This window comes from Carassius auratus, chromosome 31, assembly GCF_003368295.1.
Source record: "Carassius auratus strain Wakin chromosome 31, ASM336829v1, whole genome shotgun sequence".
Classification (NCBI taxonomy): domain Eukaryota; kingdom Metazoa; phylum Chordata; class Actinopteri; order Cypriniformes; family Cyprinidae; genus Carassius; species Carassius auratus.
Genome location: NC_039273.1, coordinates 28,258,547 through 28,276,371, shown reverse-complemented (window position 1 = coordinate 28,276,371; position 17,825 = coordinate 28,258,547). Strand labels below are relative to the sequence as shown.

The 17,825-nt window shown below is 34.6% G+C and overlaps 2 protein-coding genes across 3 annotated transcripts; one reads left to right on the top strand and one right to left on the bottom strand.

The window, feature by feature from the left end:
* Positions 1-4,560: 4,560 nt before the first annotated feature.
* On the bottom strand, positions 4,561-10,532 carry LOC113051154 (neuromedin-B receptor-like). Its single transcript, XM_026214747.1, has 3 exons — positions 10,092-10,532; positions 6,962-7,307; positions 4,561-5,268 (listed from the first exon to the last, which is right to left on the bottom strand). The coding sequence occupies exons 1-3, from the start codon at positions 10,478-10,480 to the stop codon at positions 4,885-4,887; spliced, it is 1,119 nt and encodes a 372-aa protein (XP_026070532.1). The 5' UTR covers positions 10,481-10,532; the 3' UTR covers positions 4,561-4,884.
* Positions 10,533-13,853: 3,321 nt separating this feature from the next.
* On the top strand, positions 13,854-17,555 carry LOC113051153 (gap junction epsilon-1 protein-like). Of its 2 annotated transcripts, none has more exons than XM_026214745.1 (3): positions 13,854-14,104; positions 15,031-15,213; positions 16,265-17,555. In XM_026214745.1, exons 1-3 carry the CDS (start codon positions 14,075-14,077, stop codon positions 16,664-16,666), a joined length of 615 nt encoding a protein of 204 aa, XP_026070530.1. In that variant the 5' UTR covers positions 13,854-14,074; the 3' UTR covers positions 16,667-17,555. The 2 variants fall into 2 exon arrangements, with proteins under 2 accessions (XP_026070530.1, XP_026070531.1); XM_026214746.1 differs by having other exon boundaries at positions 13,854-14,200.
* Positions 17,556-17,825: the final 270 nt, after the last annotated feature.

Genomic DNA, 17,825 nt, shown 5'->3' with positions numbered 1-17,825 from the left:
ATGTTTTATAGGGTTCATTTTCGCAGCTTTTATGATTCAACTACTGTTGTTTTACTTTTCTGCAGGGCTCCGGTCCTCCAGGGATTTAGTTTGACACCCCATAAGAACAGTTAAAGGCTGACAAAAAAAAAAAAAAACACAATAGAGAAACATTTTTTCACAATAGTTTTCATTTTTTCGGTGCAATATTCCTTTAAGAAGAGATGAATTGATAGCACTGGGGCAGTTCTTGGGTAATGAAATTATTCTGTTAAGAAAGTGCCATTCATTCTGTGGAAGAGGTTGCGCCCTGTATAAAAGCGATCAGCGCCAACAGCATCTGGCCACATTTGAGATGTGAGCTAATAAATGTGTGAAGAGTCACAGCATGGGTGCTGTGTTAAATGGAATTATCACACACAGTGATGGGATGTCTGCCAATTATTTTCCTTGATTGAGCATTGGCCTTATCAGAATGACAGCAGAGGTATAGCCTCCATATTCATTAACAGGCAAAGTTCTGCAGAGGAAGGGGAATGGGGAAGTTATAAAAATACGTTTACCCAGGGTTGTTTATTTTGGCATATACACGAATGCCATGTTAACATGCTTTTTGTAAAAAGCTGATCTCTAAAAGATGCAATTGTGTCACTCGACATTTGAGGCTTTGCAATTGTATGGCATATGATTATGCAAATGTACATAGAAGTGAAAGAGTTAATGCTAGGTCACAGTTCATCAACTATGGCAGAGAAATAGAGAGTGTGCCCATTTCAATTTCAATATCCCAATGAAAAATGTAATTTGGACTGTCTCTGTTTTTGCTTAAAACCATTTTAAACTCCCTAATTAAACCTTACTAATGAAGTTAATTAGGGTCACTAGAAGGCTTTACCCAAAATCTTGGTTCAGTGATCAGCAGAGAGGGAATAATGGCATGAATTTACATGCTATTCCACTCAGGAACACAAGTTGGCATGGCAATTGGAATTTGGCTCTGCAACAATAAAAATAAAAGCATAATTAAACGTCTGCACTGTTTGGCCTTTCGCTGGGGGTTGTTGGGAAAATTGTGCATTAGTGTTTTTAGCTAGCACAATGGCAAGACTCACAAAGTCTTTCTCACTGCTTGTCAGTGTCTGATCTGACTCTCTTCCTGTGGAATTGCAAAGGAAATGTTAGATTGCCATGTCACTAAGGAACTCTCTCTTTGAAAAGGAAGAGAAAAATCATCTGGGATAGTGAAAAACGCACATCATGTTATCTTATCTCCAAGGAAGAACCTAAACTGTGTACATATAGAATGAAGCTTTTCATACACTTTCATTACTATTTCATAAAGGACAATTTATTTTATGTATGAGCAAGACCTACAATATTAGTCCAGTCAGTGCTGTATGGGGTTTACAAATATATGAGAGAAAACTATCAGTATTCTGGTAATCTGATTATTTATTAGTGTCATTCATTATAATTTCTTCTTAAATTTAGAATCTCATTTTCTCAGGTATGCTTTGATTAATAATGCATAGAAAAAACACCAGTCTGGTGCAGTGCAGCATAACATTCCCTTTTATGCTTGTTTTTGTTGATTTATATTTGATATACAGTTATTGATGCAAATATTTTCTTCCCATTTTGCTATGTGACAAATAAAAAGAAAATGCAATTCCAATCTGGGAGACGAGGTTAAAACATGTCTTAAAAATTCTTTACATCTGACTTTCAAATGTTGTGCGCCGTGACTCATTTAGCTGCGTTTAACTTTAAAGTTAACTTTATCTATGAATGAACAGATCATGCTCTTTAAAAATGAACCAAATTTGCATCGCAGTTGCGTAAGGAAGTTAATATAGCCAATATTCCAAGTCTGGTTTCAGGGATCACAAAGCATTTTTATATTTGTAGAAGTGCAAAAAAAATCTGTTTAATTTGATTCCATTTGAATCTTTAATAATTGTTTAACTAATAGTAACTTTTTAATCAATTTAATAGCATTTTTAAACACACCTTGACAGATATTATTGAGCAATTTATGTCTTACAAATAATACAGTAAAAAAATAAAATAATCACAAATACATTGAAATGATCTCAAGAAAACATTAGAATACATCTTTGCAATGAGCACATACAATTTACTTAAAACCAACTAGTATTGTTGTAACACATTCATTCATATTTATTCATTCAAGTATGGTCCCAAAATGAACATTTTTGTAAAATATAGTGAAATATTTTTAATGAGGTTATATTTAATTCTTATTTAGTGAAAAATAAATGGTTAGGAGACATGCACATTGTAAGCATAACTGACAGATCATAATATGCTGGAGTCTGACATTGCTTATTTATAATTATAATGAACAACTTAATCAAATTGATCATTTTAAAGTCCTGAAGTAAATACAATTGTGTTTTATACAAATAGTGTAATCAAAACTTTTATATGAAAGCTTGATTAAATCAGGTTTTAGCTTTTGATGCTTTTAATGTCCATGATCTTGTTATAGTCAACATGCATGACTGAATTGTCATAACTGCATTACATACTGTAGATGTCTAAATCAGCTAGACTTGTTGAAGACGTATCTGTGCATTGATCTGTGCAACACTTGACTAATGTTTCAATTTAAGAGCAGAGGGGAGGTCCTATGGCTCCATGTTGACTCATAGTCAAACGATAACTAATGTACTGTACTGTAAGAGTTACAATAACAGACATTGTTTCGCTTTTATGAATCGATGACTATGATACATAAACTTTACATCCAAATTAATGAATTTATAACTGATTATTTTCATTTTAATATTGAATTCCAAACGGATAATAATCACTTTAAGCAGAAAATTGCAAAGTAATGAATGTAGCAGGTGACTGTAGCTCAGTGCTAGAAATATTTATTTTATGGATAAGCGTCATCCTTTTTCTGCTTTTTGTTTTGCATTTGTTCTTAAAGATATAATTAACCAGTTTCGTTGAACTTCTCTTGATCCAATTTAAGAGCGCTGTTTAAGTTAATCCATATGTTTAATTTACTCTCGGAGTGAAATCCCAATAAAGAAGACGGGAAATGGGTAGTGAGTCTGTTTAATCAATCATTTAGATCCTGCTTCTGTGGAACAGTTACAATCGATTTTTGAGGAGTTTAGTCTGACGTGTCTTTTCACTTCACTTCATGATGCTAAGAGATGCTATTTATTATGCTCCGTGCTGTTATGTTTTTTATTATATTATAATAATATAATGCAGGGTGTAAAAAGTATAAATTATGGGTACTGTCAAAATTTTACTTAAAAGTCAAAATAGCTAGTCAGAAACATACCTTGTGATTTGAAATGTGCTTATAAAATCAAGAGCCATTGAAAATGTTCTCATTAAAGTAACTTTGAAACTGTGCAAATCAGCCTTTTTTTTTTTTTACATCAGGGGGATGTTAAACTGACACCAACCTCTTGAAATGTATTACTTGAAAGAGTTGTAAAAAGTGTCAACTAAGTCAAGTTAATATTCAACATAAATATAAAAACATAAAACGCATTGCTTTAGGTCAAAGAATATGTGTTGTGAGAAATGAGATATCTCTTTACAAGGACAAATTAGTTATCACTAATTACATTTTGTCATTAAAATGGATTTTATTGTTTTGAAAGAAAGTGGAAAAGGGATTTGACTTGTTCAGTAAATAAGACCAAAGTGCATTATGATGACCAATGAAATACATACTTTGAAGGTCTAAGTGAAAGTGTGTGTTGATTAAAAGTGTACAGATTCACCAAAATAATACCTTGAGGGCCACAACATCACAAAATAAAACCTTCTTTAACCTCATTGTATAGGGCACTAAATTGTGTCATGTAATGTTAAGGTTTGATGCTCTTTTATAGTTCAGGAACTTCATGAAGGCTCAAAACGTGGCTCAAATGTCCACTGCCTGTTTTAGTCCAGAAGCTAATGGCAGTTGCTACATTTATAGGTGATATTTTCACTTCATGACTGAATGATTATTCTACAACATTACACTAGGTATAGAAAATAATCACCCCCTTTCAAATAATGATGCAGTGTTTATAATGACAATATTTGCTGGTGAATCTAAGAATGATACACAGCATATATTCTGCCACAATGATCTTGTCATTCCTATGACTCATATATTGGAAGGTGAGGGGGAAATTTATATTCATGTTGAATACTAATCTGTTTATGCACATATTAATCTAATCACCACAGTTTACCCTTGAGTGTGCGACCTCTCTGATCTATAATCATGGACATTAACATTCACCGGGAAGAGCCATGTCTTCCATTGCTCCTAAATCGAATATATTGTCATTGTCTGAGAAATAGAAAGCGATCATAGGCAATGGAAACGATTTCAGTGGCATCTCTATAATACGCTTGTCCCCCGGTGAAATCAAAACTGCTTTCCCGAACATTCATTTACTGTATTAAGTGCACTTTCCATCTGTGAATTTTCATCATTTGATTGGATGATAAATGAAATAAGATTGAACTGAAAAGCAAACCTGCCATTATACAATAATGGAAACCTTTAGTATAATTTTTTTCGTACAGATCTGATATTTTATACAGGCAGAAATTGTGTTTTGGTTGAGGAGAAATATAATTAGTCTTCATTTATCAGCGAGATATCCATTCCCTTCTGTTTGCAATAAGAATAATGTTTCAAAAATGAAGCAAATTTCATTCTTGGGCTCAAGCAACACTGCAACCGATGAAAAAAAAAAGTGCATGCAATATATACAGGAGTAATCCCTCTGTCTTCCCTGCTTCAATAACCGCTCGTATACCCAGCTGGGTCACCAAACACTTCAACTAAACCTAAATGTGAGTCACCAGCAACCATTATGCTGAGGTTTTGATCAATCTGGAGAACAAATGCTAAATGCAGACTCCTGTTTTGTGGCCATGTCCGTTGGCAACAGCAGGTGTACTCTTCCTGATGGAAGTCATGCGGATAGCAGAGGTGCTCTGGAGGTAGCTGGTGTTGTGCTCTTGGTATTTGTGCTGTCTGCACAGCAGCTGGTTGTTGAAGTGCCTCCGGAAGCTCTCGCTCAGTAGGTACAGGGCAAATGGGTTCACACAGGAGCTGGAGAAACTCAACACACGCGCCACAAGCGTGATGATGAGGTGTGACAGTGAAGAGTCGATCTGTCGATAGTTGAATGAGCGGTACATGTAGAGAACGTGGTTGGGGAACCAGCAAAGCGCGAAGAGGCCCACAAAAACCAAAACGATCTTGGCTAGACGCTTCCTCGTTTCCGTCTCAAAAAAGAGATGAAAAAAATGACAGATTAGACCACTCGATAAAGCACAGGGTGCATTTTAGATGAGAAAAAGGTCAATAAAAATGCATGCAGGTTCAGTAGTACATCCTCTATCCTGATTCTTAACCCAGTAATTGATTGTCATTTGCTGGAATCAAGTTTAGTTCTAACATGTGTTCTTTTTAGCAATTTATGTTTCACCTATATCATTAACATGTTTTTTTGAAGGAAGTCTCTTTAAAAAGCTTAACAAGGCTACATTTATTTGATCAAAAATAAAGCAAAAACAGTAATATTGTGAATTTTATATTTTAAAATGATTTTTTTTTCCTGTGATGGCAAAGCTGGATTTTCAGCAGCCAATACTCCAGGCTTTAGTGTCACATAATCCTTCAGAAATAATTCTAATATGATGATTTGATGCAGGTTGAAAACAATTTTTTTTTCTGCTTAATATTTTGTGGCATATTAAAACAGATTATTTTAAACAGATTATTTAACAGATATTATTATTTTAAATTGTGATAATATTTTCGTCTGCATTTTTGATCAAATAATTGCAACCTTGGTGAGCATAAGAGACTTCTTTCAAACGTATTTAAGAAATCGTAATTATTCCAAACGTGGTAGTGCATGTTGCTTTGTGCTTTGAATTTATCTTATTTTATTTTCCACAGAATAAGGAAACTCATTCTGGTTTGGAATAATCTGAGGGTGAGTAAATAATGTCTGAATTTTAACTTATAGATATGTATTTTTCTTTTTTCTTTTCTTTTTTTTTATCAGCTGGTTCTAGAGAATCTGCTGTGCTAGCAATGCTTATTTGTTCAATGAAGTACATGCAGTGCATAATACAAGAGATTATATCCCAATAAAGCCATTCATGCCATTCAGAGAAATGAATGATAGATGGATGAGAAAGACTGTGTTGTTTTGCCCTGTGAAATGCATAATTACTTACAACCAGAAGAGATAAGAGCTGCGGTAAACCTCAACTAGGATGATATATTGTATTATCAAGGGCAAGAGGGAGTGGAAAAATTTAGCTGCCTTGAAAAAGAGATTATCAAAGAGAATATCTGTCATCCTTAAGGACCCTTGGCACAGTGCTGAACTGATGATTCACAGCCCAGCAAAACATAAAGTGCCCTGTCTCAAAAAAAAAAACTGTCAAGGGAACATTTTCTGAAGGGTGTCCCTCAGTTCAACAGTGGCTCATTTTATAGTTTCTCTAAAAATGTTTAGAGAAATTAACCTAATATTAGATCATCATAAAAGGGCCAATTCCATTTCGTTACAACAATTTGACATTGTTTCTAAATAATGGGTGAGGGCTATATGTATTATGAACTGTATTAAGAATGCCTTTTGAACTTTAACTGAATTCCTGAATTTGATTAAAGAGTTATTTCTTATAATTATTTGTGAAATTTGTGAAATTTTGAGAAAAGTAAATCCAACATGCTACTTTTTTTTGTGTGACAAAAGTAATTTTGGTTGGACAACTCCAAAAACGGAATAGACAGATAATCGGATGGATGGATAGAAGGATGGATATATATAATAGAAAGATTAAAAAATCAGACAGATAAATAAAAATCAGATCTGACAGATAGGGGGAAAATAAGATACGGTATGGAGTGTATGCATTCAACAGTGTGAGATGTATGCCCTTCCCCTGGACCTCTTACCTGTCTTTTGGAGTGCTCACTAATCTCACCTGGCATATCATGAGCACTCTTGTTAAGTGTCCTCGCAATGTGGTAGTAGTAAACAGAGATAATGCTCAACGGGATGAGGAAGTAGACAAGGAATATCATAATGGAGTGAATCTTAGGATGCATCTCGTTGGAGAGTGGATACGGTACACAGGCGGTGAATGTCATGTTCTTGTCTGGCATATGAACCACCTGCGAGAAGACCGCCTCAGGGATAGCCAGCAGCACTGAGACAACCCATATAGTGACAGCCTTCAAGCAGGTCCAGAACACTGCGCTGGAGGTCTGGATGTCCATGGGATTCACAATAGCTTTGTGTCTAAGAGAAACATATGTGAAGAATTGTCAGCACACAGATTGCTGTGCAATTCATTCAGGTTGAGGATGTATGAAAGAGAACATTTCTTTGTTTATCAACAATTTTCCATTGCTTGAGGGAAAACAACACTGTGGGCTCTTATCTGAAGTCAGATTTGATTCTCTGGTTATGGTTAGTCCACCCCAGAATGTGTGCCTGTTTATACAGTACTTGACCCATTATTATTAAACAGCGGTTTTGAGACGTGCGTTTTAAGTGTTACAACTCAATGTCTTATTCAGTTTCATTCCATGTTGTTAAAATTACTGCTGTCATCATACAGAGATACATTTCTCTTATTGGATAAGTTTATTATGTGACAGTCTTTGAAGAATTTGACTTCTCTGTCAGCACAGACACAATCGGACATAGACACTGTGAAACATCTGCATTAATGTTTATTTATTTATGTATTTAAACAAACCGCAGTATTTCAGAGGGTCGGGGCACTGTTAAATGATCATTTTCAAGCGATAAGAATCATTTTATTTTTCTTGGGGACTAACTAACATGTATTTTTTTATTTTTTTATTTTTACTTTGCCACTACAGATTTTTCGAATTATAAAATCACAATATTACAGTGTGAAATCAGTGTTGAATAATTTTTATATTTATTATATATTTATATAATAAAATATTTTTAAACATTTTAAATAATTTATATATATTTACAATGTGATTTGTGCTATCCATGTGCTATCTTTATAATAATGTAACAAATTATATATATACTGTATATATATATATATATATATATATATATATATATATATATATATATATATAGAGAGAGAGAGAGAGAGAGAGAGAGAGAGAAGTAACATATGATTAAAAATTATATATATATATATATATATATATATAATTTTTAATCATATGTTACTTCTCTACTTGAACCTAAATAACCTTTACACTGGTGATCAGCAGTAAGTCTAAAACTACATGATCAAAGTCATAAATAATTCATTTCTAGGTTAATGTTTTTTTTTTTCCTGAAAGAAAAGATAGTTCATCTGTGCACATCTTTCAGATATTGTGCTGGAGCTGCAAAGCCTACAGACAGAATACAAAAAAAACCAATAGAGGAAATTCATTGTGGAAAATTGGTTGCTTTTGTTCCAATTAAATCGTCTATTTTCTCCTATTGAAAAACTGAAATATTTTGATTTATTTGACAGTGTCCTTTAGACATTCTGCTGCTATCATCTCTAAAGTAAATGAAAGTCTCATACGACAGCATCCTTGCCCTGATGTCTCCTCTACCAGGTTTCACTGCCCCGGGTTTGCTTTTTCCTCTCTCAATGAAAACGGACTGCCCTGCCTCATGAGTTAGCTGGGGACCGCCACGATCACAGCTTCATTTCTCCCTGAGTAAACAAGTCTCAGTTGAACATACAGTATGAACTCACTGAAATGCAAATGAACTTAATTGTATTTCATGCATGACTGAGTATGAAATAAATTCTAATCAGATCAAGTCTTTAAAACAATCGTTTGGGTGACTTTAGAAATCGTCAATGCACTTGTCGTCCTTCCTCAAATCTATAATTTTAGACTTAATTCCTTTGGCCAGGTAATTCATTATCACAAGTAGCTGAACATTGACTACATTTTGCATCACGATTGTCGTTTTGGGGAAAAGAACTGTTAATGTAGCCTACAAATCAATAGCAATAAATGAGAACTGCTTGGACCCCAGGGTGATGGCATAATCACTGTGACACAAATGAACTTTTAGGTGCTCCAAACAACGAACAGACAGAGCAACAAATCAGACCAGGAAAGGTCATCACCTTTAGCAAGGGCCCCCCAAGCACTGACACAACAATGAAGTATAACACAGAGTATGTGAAACAGAGTGGACATATGTCATCTTCACCACGAATCCTGAGCTACATTTTTAATGCTATTAATTTCCACTAATGCAGCCAGAAATGAGCTTATCAATACTGTAAATAAAACAATATATTAGTATTAATATATAATGTTTATTAGAAGAAATATTAGGGAATTATTATCCCAATGTATGTGGAGATTTCTTTTAATAAACACTATATTTTTTTTTTACTAAGCTTTGTCCAGAACACTCATCTCTTGGCTGTAATGATGCCTCTGTTATTGACAACAGTCTTGGTCCAATTTGGTTATGAAAACGCTGCATTTCTAAAATAAAAATTCACTGCAGTGAGAGTAAATCAGAATAATAATGTCAGGGGTAGGCTGTTAAGATGACTTCCGACCTTCTAAAGAATATTTATGTGTACAGAAAATATAAAATATAAAATACCAAACTACATAATAAATCTTTTATTAACCTTCCAAATTTGTGCTCTGTGCTCACCTAACCCCATCACTCTGTGTAATGTCAAAAAAATTAACAGCATTTTTGTTGTTGAGAAATATATCTGAGCCATGAATCAAATGTAATTCCTGCAGGCTGTTTGCCAAATGCTGTATGATATCTACATCATCACGATTAGTTCCTCTATAAATCAAAGTAATTTGTATTTGCCCTCAGCTACAGGTGCTTAATAAGGAATTATATAATGTTGAATGACTTAAAGCAGTAAATAGAGATATTGTTCTTATTCAAAATAGTTTAAAAAAATGTTTATTGCTAATTTCTCTTGTTTGTTTTTACGGTTAAAAATCATAATCTTATATCTAAACGTAATTATCTTCAGAGTAGTGAATGTGGCAGTGATTACAATGAGTGGTACAATGAGCATTTTTATTTTTTTACCTGTCCGCGCTTAGTGCCGTGAGAGTGAACACGGAGACTCCGACCGAGGTGAGCTGGATCACCGGGATCATCTTACAAGCCACCGTTCCAAAAATCCACTCCTCGTAGAAATACCTGAACGCGTCCACTGGTACACAAGTGACTAAAAGCAAAAGATCTCCCACGGCCAAGCTTGAGATGAAAATGTTTGGCACACTTCGCATCGCGCTGGTAGTGATGAATATTTTCACAAGAGTAATGTTGCCCAGTAAACCAACGGTTATGATAAGTATGTAGACCGACGGGATAACGCACTGAATGATGAAATGCACCGTTTCCCCTCCATCTGATGTCCAGTCATCTGTGAAGTTCTCGTAAACTACGGTATCCTCAGAGGAAATGTTATCCATATTTTGTTTTAGTGGTTAGAAGGGCTTCCAGCTGGGGAGAGAGGGATAGAGAGGCGCTGTCCACCAAACTTAGTGCTGAAATGAGCGATGTCTTCAGCCACGTACCTAAAAGTTGACTGGCTTCTTTGACGGACAGGAGCAAGTAAAGGGGAGCATGTGGCAAACCATTTTAACATTTAACCCTTTAGACAAACTATTGTGTATTGATGTTATTAACACGTGTTTTAGACTGCTAGTAAAAATCCAAAAGTGAATAGTATTTCTAGTTTTCTCATTCACAAAAACGCTGGATATTGACACTCTTCTGTAGCTACTTCTTGGGTTAATCACTTCTTGCAGCATCTACACTTTTCTTCAACTGTATTTATTTGACGTTGGATTGACTCAAACTGAATAACTAATAATAATGCTGGCTTCTGTAAAACTACTCAGCTGAATTGAATTCACTTCAGAATAGATTAACTTTACATTTTATTGATATAAACTGCCTGTTGATATCAACACTAAACTGACTTAAGCTAAATAATGTCACTGTTGTCTTATTAGATCTGTTTTATAGAATCTGAATTGTCTCATTATTGAGTTTTCATAATTGCTTATGCTATTTTTCTGTTTATTACTTTGAACCTGTTTTGAAACAATCTGTATTAGATAAAGTGTTATAGAATAAAGGTGACTTGACTTGCCTTGACATAATCAGTCATTTAATACTAGCATGTATTCATTTATCACGACTAGTCTTTGTGTATTTGAGTTGGTTCTGGCAACTATTCCGGTTTAACTATTAGTATTAATTAGAAAACAAGTAAGCATAATACATATTATTAAAGGTACACATGTTCAATTGGCTTGCCATATGAGCCACCGCTTCAATGCAGACAGTGTTGCAGAGCGCAGCACCAAACAGTTCTAAACCTATCTATCTCTCTATCTGTCTATCTATCTATCTATCTATCTATCTATATATCTATCTATCTATCTATCTATCTATCTATCTATCTATCTATCTATCTATCTATCTATCTATCTATCACCCTTCACGATCTGGTTTAAAGTGTTTTTATTTATATATTTATTAAAACGAAGCCCTAACTCTGAAAGAATGATGTTGGTCATATGGTGCGGTTGCTCATCAGCTCAAGCTAGGATTGTGTTTTCTGGCCTCGTCAGGTGCAGCTTTTGTTCGCGCGTTCCCTTATCGGGGTTCGGCTGGAGCTCTTTCATGCTCTTTCTATGACTCGCAGGGGGGATTTGCTGAGGGAAGAATTGCAATAAACATGTAATCAGAAAACCAACTGGGTCTGGACTATAGAGTAGAAAAACAGGTATATTAAAAAGAAAGATAGAAAAGGAAATTCTCCAGTCCCTTGCAAAACACATGGAGAACACTTTTTATTTTTTATTTTTATTTTATTTTAGTTGTGTGTCACTGCATAATGTAACCAAAGAATTACATAAAGAGATGTTTTATTCAAACCTCTATTTAGGTCTGCCTTAGTCCTTACAGGGTAAAAAAAAAAGCCACTGAAAACAGATATTTATGGATAATAAGTGCTAATGTCAAAGGTTCCTTGTCCAGACAGATCTTGAAATCAGATTTTTTTTTAGTTGGCCTTGGTCTCAGAACTAATTTCTCATGGTTGTGTCTGTACTGCTTCTTAACTCGTCTTTGTGGCTTTATGCTGAATACAAAAACTTTTGCAGTGTTTCTCAGTTGCTTTGGTACATTTCTCGAATCATCCTTGAGATTTGCAAAACAGTAAGTGCATTTCTCAAAACAACTCGTACAAATAGCAAAACACAATGGATTACCTGCAAAAGCCAATCTCTTGCTCAAAATCCTTAGTTTGTCTCTCAAAAAAAAAAAATATCTGTGTCAATGAACATTTCAGTGCCATCAGAATGACAAGTCCTTGTGTCATAGTTTACGGATAAGACAGTCAAATTGCTTAGTCATGTTGTCGATATAACAGTGTACTCTGGAGGAAAGTTCTGATGTAAACCATGGCAACATTTTGTATGACAGTTACTGTATTGAACAGTATGCCATATGCTTACAGTATATCCATATGTCCATTTCAAAAGTACACATTTACACATTACTGTATGTTGGATATTGATTGAAAGAGACTGGATAGAATTCCCAGTTACACTTTTACTAGTGGTCTGACCCAAAAAATAACAATAAAAAAACCTTTGCAATGTCATTATGATATAGAAAAGGAAAAATAAATATGGAAACAAAGATGAAAATAAGTCAATTTTCAGAATTTGTAACTCTTGTGTTGTCCTCTGTCTATACAGTATATGCTTTCCAACTGAAGATTCATGAGATGAACCTTTGAGCTATTTCAGAGAAATGGTTTATCATTGGTTTATCATCTACATTCTCTTCATTAGTAAAGATTCACTTGCACAATGCATGCCTAATTAAAAAAAGTCTAATAATAATTTGTAAAAATAAAAATAAAAAGTGTGCTTGGCAGTTTATGACAACTAGATTAACCATTTTGCATTTAATGACTTATACGATGAACTAGAGACTAGATGTTTTGAGGGGTAAGACTATTGCACAGAAAATTATATGATACATTTTGAGCGAACTGGTTTTATGATGTGTATAAATGACTAGATGATGTGGAGGTTGTACAAGTAGTTTTGAGAATTTCATTACTGATTTGAGAAATGCACCAAAGTGACGGAGATAAGTTCTGCTCCGTTTAAGATCAGCAAAGGGAACAGTCAAATTCCCATTGACATGAGCCTTGCATACCTGAATGGGTTTCAGACAACTAATGAAAAGTATACTAGTTATCTGCCTCTGTAGCAGTTCATCTGGTCTGGTTACTCACCTTGACTCACATCCTACGAACAAAATCAATTTTATCTATCTGTGTATGTTTACCGCAACACAGATGTTGTCTGATGTAAATGTGTCCTTTGTTAATAGGCTAAATGGATATAATTCGCCACTTGGGTTGCATGCCGTCATTTGTTGATTTAGTGACATCTGCTGGTGTTTTCAGACGCTCTTGATGCAACATGTTAATACTGGAAACAGAAAATCGAATTAGAGAACAATGCAACTGAACTATTTAGTTGCAGTAAGGTACATGCTTTTCCTTCTCCATTTCTATTATTATTATTATTATTATTTTATAAATCAGTGACTTTTTATTCTGAGAAATACTGCTTTAAACAGACAAAATCATTTTGCGCTTATATAAACTCATATTATAGAGTCATCCATTATGCAATAATCTCTGTGAGCTAACAGAACAATCAAGCATGGTCATATATGGAGCATCACTTTGATTGACAGCTATGCTTGCGTGTGCACCACGTGCACAATGACCGTATGACCGCCAGACCCCGGCACTCTTATTTTCGGTAATTAGCTTCTCTGTGGCCATAATGATCTATTCTTTCCTACGTTTCTTTGATGCCTCGCCTGTCTGTTTGCTCTCTGGTTTATGACTCGAAAAGCTTGCCGTCAGAAAGGCGCCCCCAACATGCGCTTTTCCAGCAGGTCTGTCTTTCCCTCGGGACGCAGTGACATGAGAGCAGGACCTCGGTTCTGATTTAAGAAGGGGGATGAACAGCACTCCGCCTGGATTACGGTTGGTGTGTGGACTTTTAATAGACGATTTAACGTTTGTGAAACGTTTCTTACCGTGAGAACGTTACTCGTGCTGTAGTTTTAGAGAAGAGAGAATGCGGGTAAGTCTAGAGAAACTTTCACTAGGCCTATAGCAATTAAATTATATAGATGTATAGCTATATAGTATATAGAAATTATATGTAATAAAGAACGAAAATTGTACAGGTATATACATCAGTACCTGGTCTACAGGTGTTTTAAAGAGTCTCAAAATCACTAGATAACATTACACAGACATCCTTTGTTTTGACATTGTTTTGCAAAATGCACTTGTCTTAAATGCCATTTATTACATTGATTTGAAAAGCCTGTTTAAGTTCTGCTTAGTAATTTTAGTTATTTGTTAATTGTTGTTTTACATTATGTGATCTGCCCAGCGATACAATTGCATTTCATTGCAATTGTCACGGTTGCTCTTTTCTATTGTGAGATACAAGAGTTGTTTTTTCGCTGACAGAGTTGAATAGGGATTAGCCTATGGGCTGACCACATGTCATGTGGCCTTTGTTATTTTTCTTTTTTGTTTTTGGTCCGTTTTTTTTTTTTTTTTTTTTTTTTTTGCACTGAGTGAGTAAATTGATGAAGGCACTGCGGATAAAAAGAGAATGCATTGACAAGGGGTTTCTAAAGCGAAAGGTCGCAAATGCCATCCGCCTCTGCCTGAGGCTAGAAGACTGGCAATGATGGTGACAAGTTAATGATGCAAAGTTGTGAAGTCAAAATATGTCATTAAACTACATCAAAAACTTTTATGAAGGATGTGTAAGTATGTAATGTACAGTTTTATCTTTATATGCAAAATTAGAAAAATGTATTATAAACATGATTTTAGTGGACGCATGTCTGGTCTTGCATTTGTGTGTTATAATCTTTTCATTGCATATTTCAGCTCAGGCCTCCAACAGTGATAGGCCAGTTCCACACACTGTTTTTTGGCTCTGTGCGTACATTTTTCCTTGGAGTCCTTGGATTCGCCGTCTATGGCAATGAGGCCCTCCACTTCAGCTGTGATCCAGACAAAAGGGAAATAAACCTTTACTGTTACAACCAGTTCAGGCCTATAACACCTCAGGTAAAAGTGCTTGAAAATGTTTTGAGTTAATAACCTGCTATTGTGGTATCAAAACATGCATGAAATGACATGTAAAAGTGATTATTCCTGTAAAAAGAATTGGGAAGAACAACCTCCCCCCCCCAAATAAAAGATTAATTCTGAGAAGCTAATAGCTTTTTATTATATCATTAATTCATTTTTACTGATCTAAACATGAAACTAAACATGCAAGATTTTTAGTTGAGGTATCTGGCAACCTACTGTATCTTAAAAAAAAAAACTATTTTGTATACCCAATAACCAAAACATAGATGTAAAAAAATAAATAAAAAAAAAAAAAAAAACCCTGTCCTAGTAACTTTAAGATTTGAAGCTTACTTATCTGTCACTTCCACTGAAATAAACTGAAGGAATAGCTCATTGAAAATTTGCTGAAAGACTGACTTACCCACAGGCCATCCAAGATGTAGAAGAGTTTGTTTCTCGGTCGATTTACCTGATTTGGAGAAATTCAGCATCACTTGCTCACCAATGGATCCTCTGCAGTGAATAAGATTCAAAACAGCTGATAAAAATATCACAATAATCCACAAGAAAACCACACAAGTATTAAAAACGTTTTAATTCACAAGACAATGTATTAAAGGACTGTAGCCATGTGGAATACTTATGGAACATTGTGATGTTTTTATCAGCTGTTTGAATTATCATTCTGACGGCACCCATTCACTGCAGAGGATTCGTTGGCGAGCAAGTGATGCAATATTACATTTCTCCAAATGTATTCAAATGAAGAAATAAACTCATCTACATCTTTGATGGCATGAGGGTGACTAAAATGTCAGCGTATTTTCACTTTTGGGTGAACTATTTGTTCAAGTTTTCTATTATATGAGTGTGACAAGATGATTGCGAAGATGTGTTATGGCCTATTATCTATTTTAATTCTTTGGTGGAAACGTGAATAAAAAACATACTACTGCGCAAAAGGACAAAAGTGGAAAAACAAACAAACAAACCTAAAGACAGAAAAGGACAAAAATTAAGCTGTTTTGTTTTTGTTTTGTAGGTATTCTGGGCATTGCAGCTAGTCACTGTCTTGGTGCCTGGAGCTGTGTTTCATCTTTATGCTGCCTGTAAAAATATAGACCAGGATGAGATCCTTCAGCGGCCAGTGTCCACAATCTTTTACATCATCTCTGTCCTGTTGAGAATAATCCTGGAAGTTTTAGCATTCTGGCTTCAGAGCCACCTTTTTGGGTTCCTGGTTGATCCTCTTTATATGTGCGATGTCAGTGCCCTTGCAAAGATCTTCAGCATCTCAAAGTGTATGGTCCCTGAACACTTTGAGAAGACTATCTTCCTCAGTGCGATGTACACCTTTACCGTCATCACCATACTCCTCTGTATCGCTGAGATTTTTGAGATTCTGTTCCGAAGACTTGGTTATTTAAACCAGCCAGTGACTTGAGAATTTAGAAAGTGTTTTGAGTGATACTTAAACATTGTTTGTTTTCTGTTTTCTGTGGGTCTCTGAATGACAGACAGGACATAAACCCACATACCTCTGCATTTTCTGGTGGTAGACACAGAAATACATGCTTTTTTAAAACAAGACAGCCTATTATTCCTTTTTTTGGAATAATCAAAAGAAAAACATGTCTAATTTATGGCAAGGGACTCATTCATCTTTTTAGCTTTTCAGATTTTTTAAGCCTAAAAAAGCACCTATCTAGCAGGAGAAACTCTTTTTTTCTTTTCTTTTTGACTTGTATGAGCTATTTGGCTTTAAATATTATCTCTGCAATATTATTTTCAGATTTAGATTTATACTTATATTGCAGTATTACACAACATGCACGTACTATTTTGGCAAATATTATTTGATTTCAATTTCAACTAAGATTGATTCTTCTTAAGGAAGAATAATTACATGCAACAGTGCATCAGTATCTAAAAACATTATTGAACGGTCCATGGTCTCTACTTACAATCATGCACATTGATAGTTCATTCATCAGCTGTTGATTTCCATCTAGTTTATGTCAATTTGACAATTATCTTGTGTGGTTTTAGTATCTGTATCTGTACATTTTTATCAGACATCCATCCAACTTTTGTTATTATTCTCAGCTAAGTGTTTCATCTCAGGTACAAAATGGCATACTGTGATCTATTATTTTGTGTCAGCGGGTAACTATGTATTATAAGGATACGATTTATGCATAAATGAAACATCCGAGGAGATCTGACAGCTTGTCTGGCCTGCACATCTTCCCACAGTGGCCTTCCCACTGTTTCAACACCACAGCTATTTGAGTAATAGCTTTTGTACCATGTGTATAGAACTGATCATTTTATACTGGTTTTATATAATATATATATATATATATTATATATATATATTATATATATATATATATTATATATATATATACATACATACATTTAAGACTGCCATAATGTATTATCAATCTAGGTCAGAATAAACAGATCTGCTTGTGAATCCTTGGGCTTTCTGTCCCAATGTTTTGAAGTTCGATGTGGGTAAAAGTGGCAAAAAAATTAAAAATAAATAAATAAATAAATAAACTATATATATATCTTTCAATATCAGTGATAATCACACA

Bases quoted from the DNA above. Each gene is read 5' to 3' on its own strand.
- LOC113051154 (XM_026214747.1), bottom strand. From the start codon at position 10,480: ATGGATAACATTTCCTCTGAGGATACCGTAGTTTACGAGAACTTCACA. The intron at 7,308-10,091 runs GTAAAAAAATAA...TGTTTCTCTTAG, and splicing joins ACGGCACTAAGCGCGGACAG to ACACAAAGCTATTGTGAATC. The intron at 5,269-6,961 runs GTAAGAGGTCCA...CTCTTTTTTGAG, and splicing joins GTGAGCACTCCAAAAGACAG to ACGGAAACGAGGAAGCGTCT.
- LOC113051153 (XM_026214745.1), top strand. From the start codon at position 14,075: ATGAACAGCACTCCGCCTGGATTACGGTTG. The intron at 14,105-15,030 runs GTGTGTGGACTT...TGCATATTTCAG, and splicing joins CTCCGCCTGGATTACGGTTG to CTCAGGCCTCCAACAGTGAT. The intron at 15,214-16,264 runs GTAAAAGTGCTT...TTTGTTTTGTAG, and splicing joins TCAGGCCTATAACACCTCAG to GTATTCTGGGCATTGCAGCT.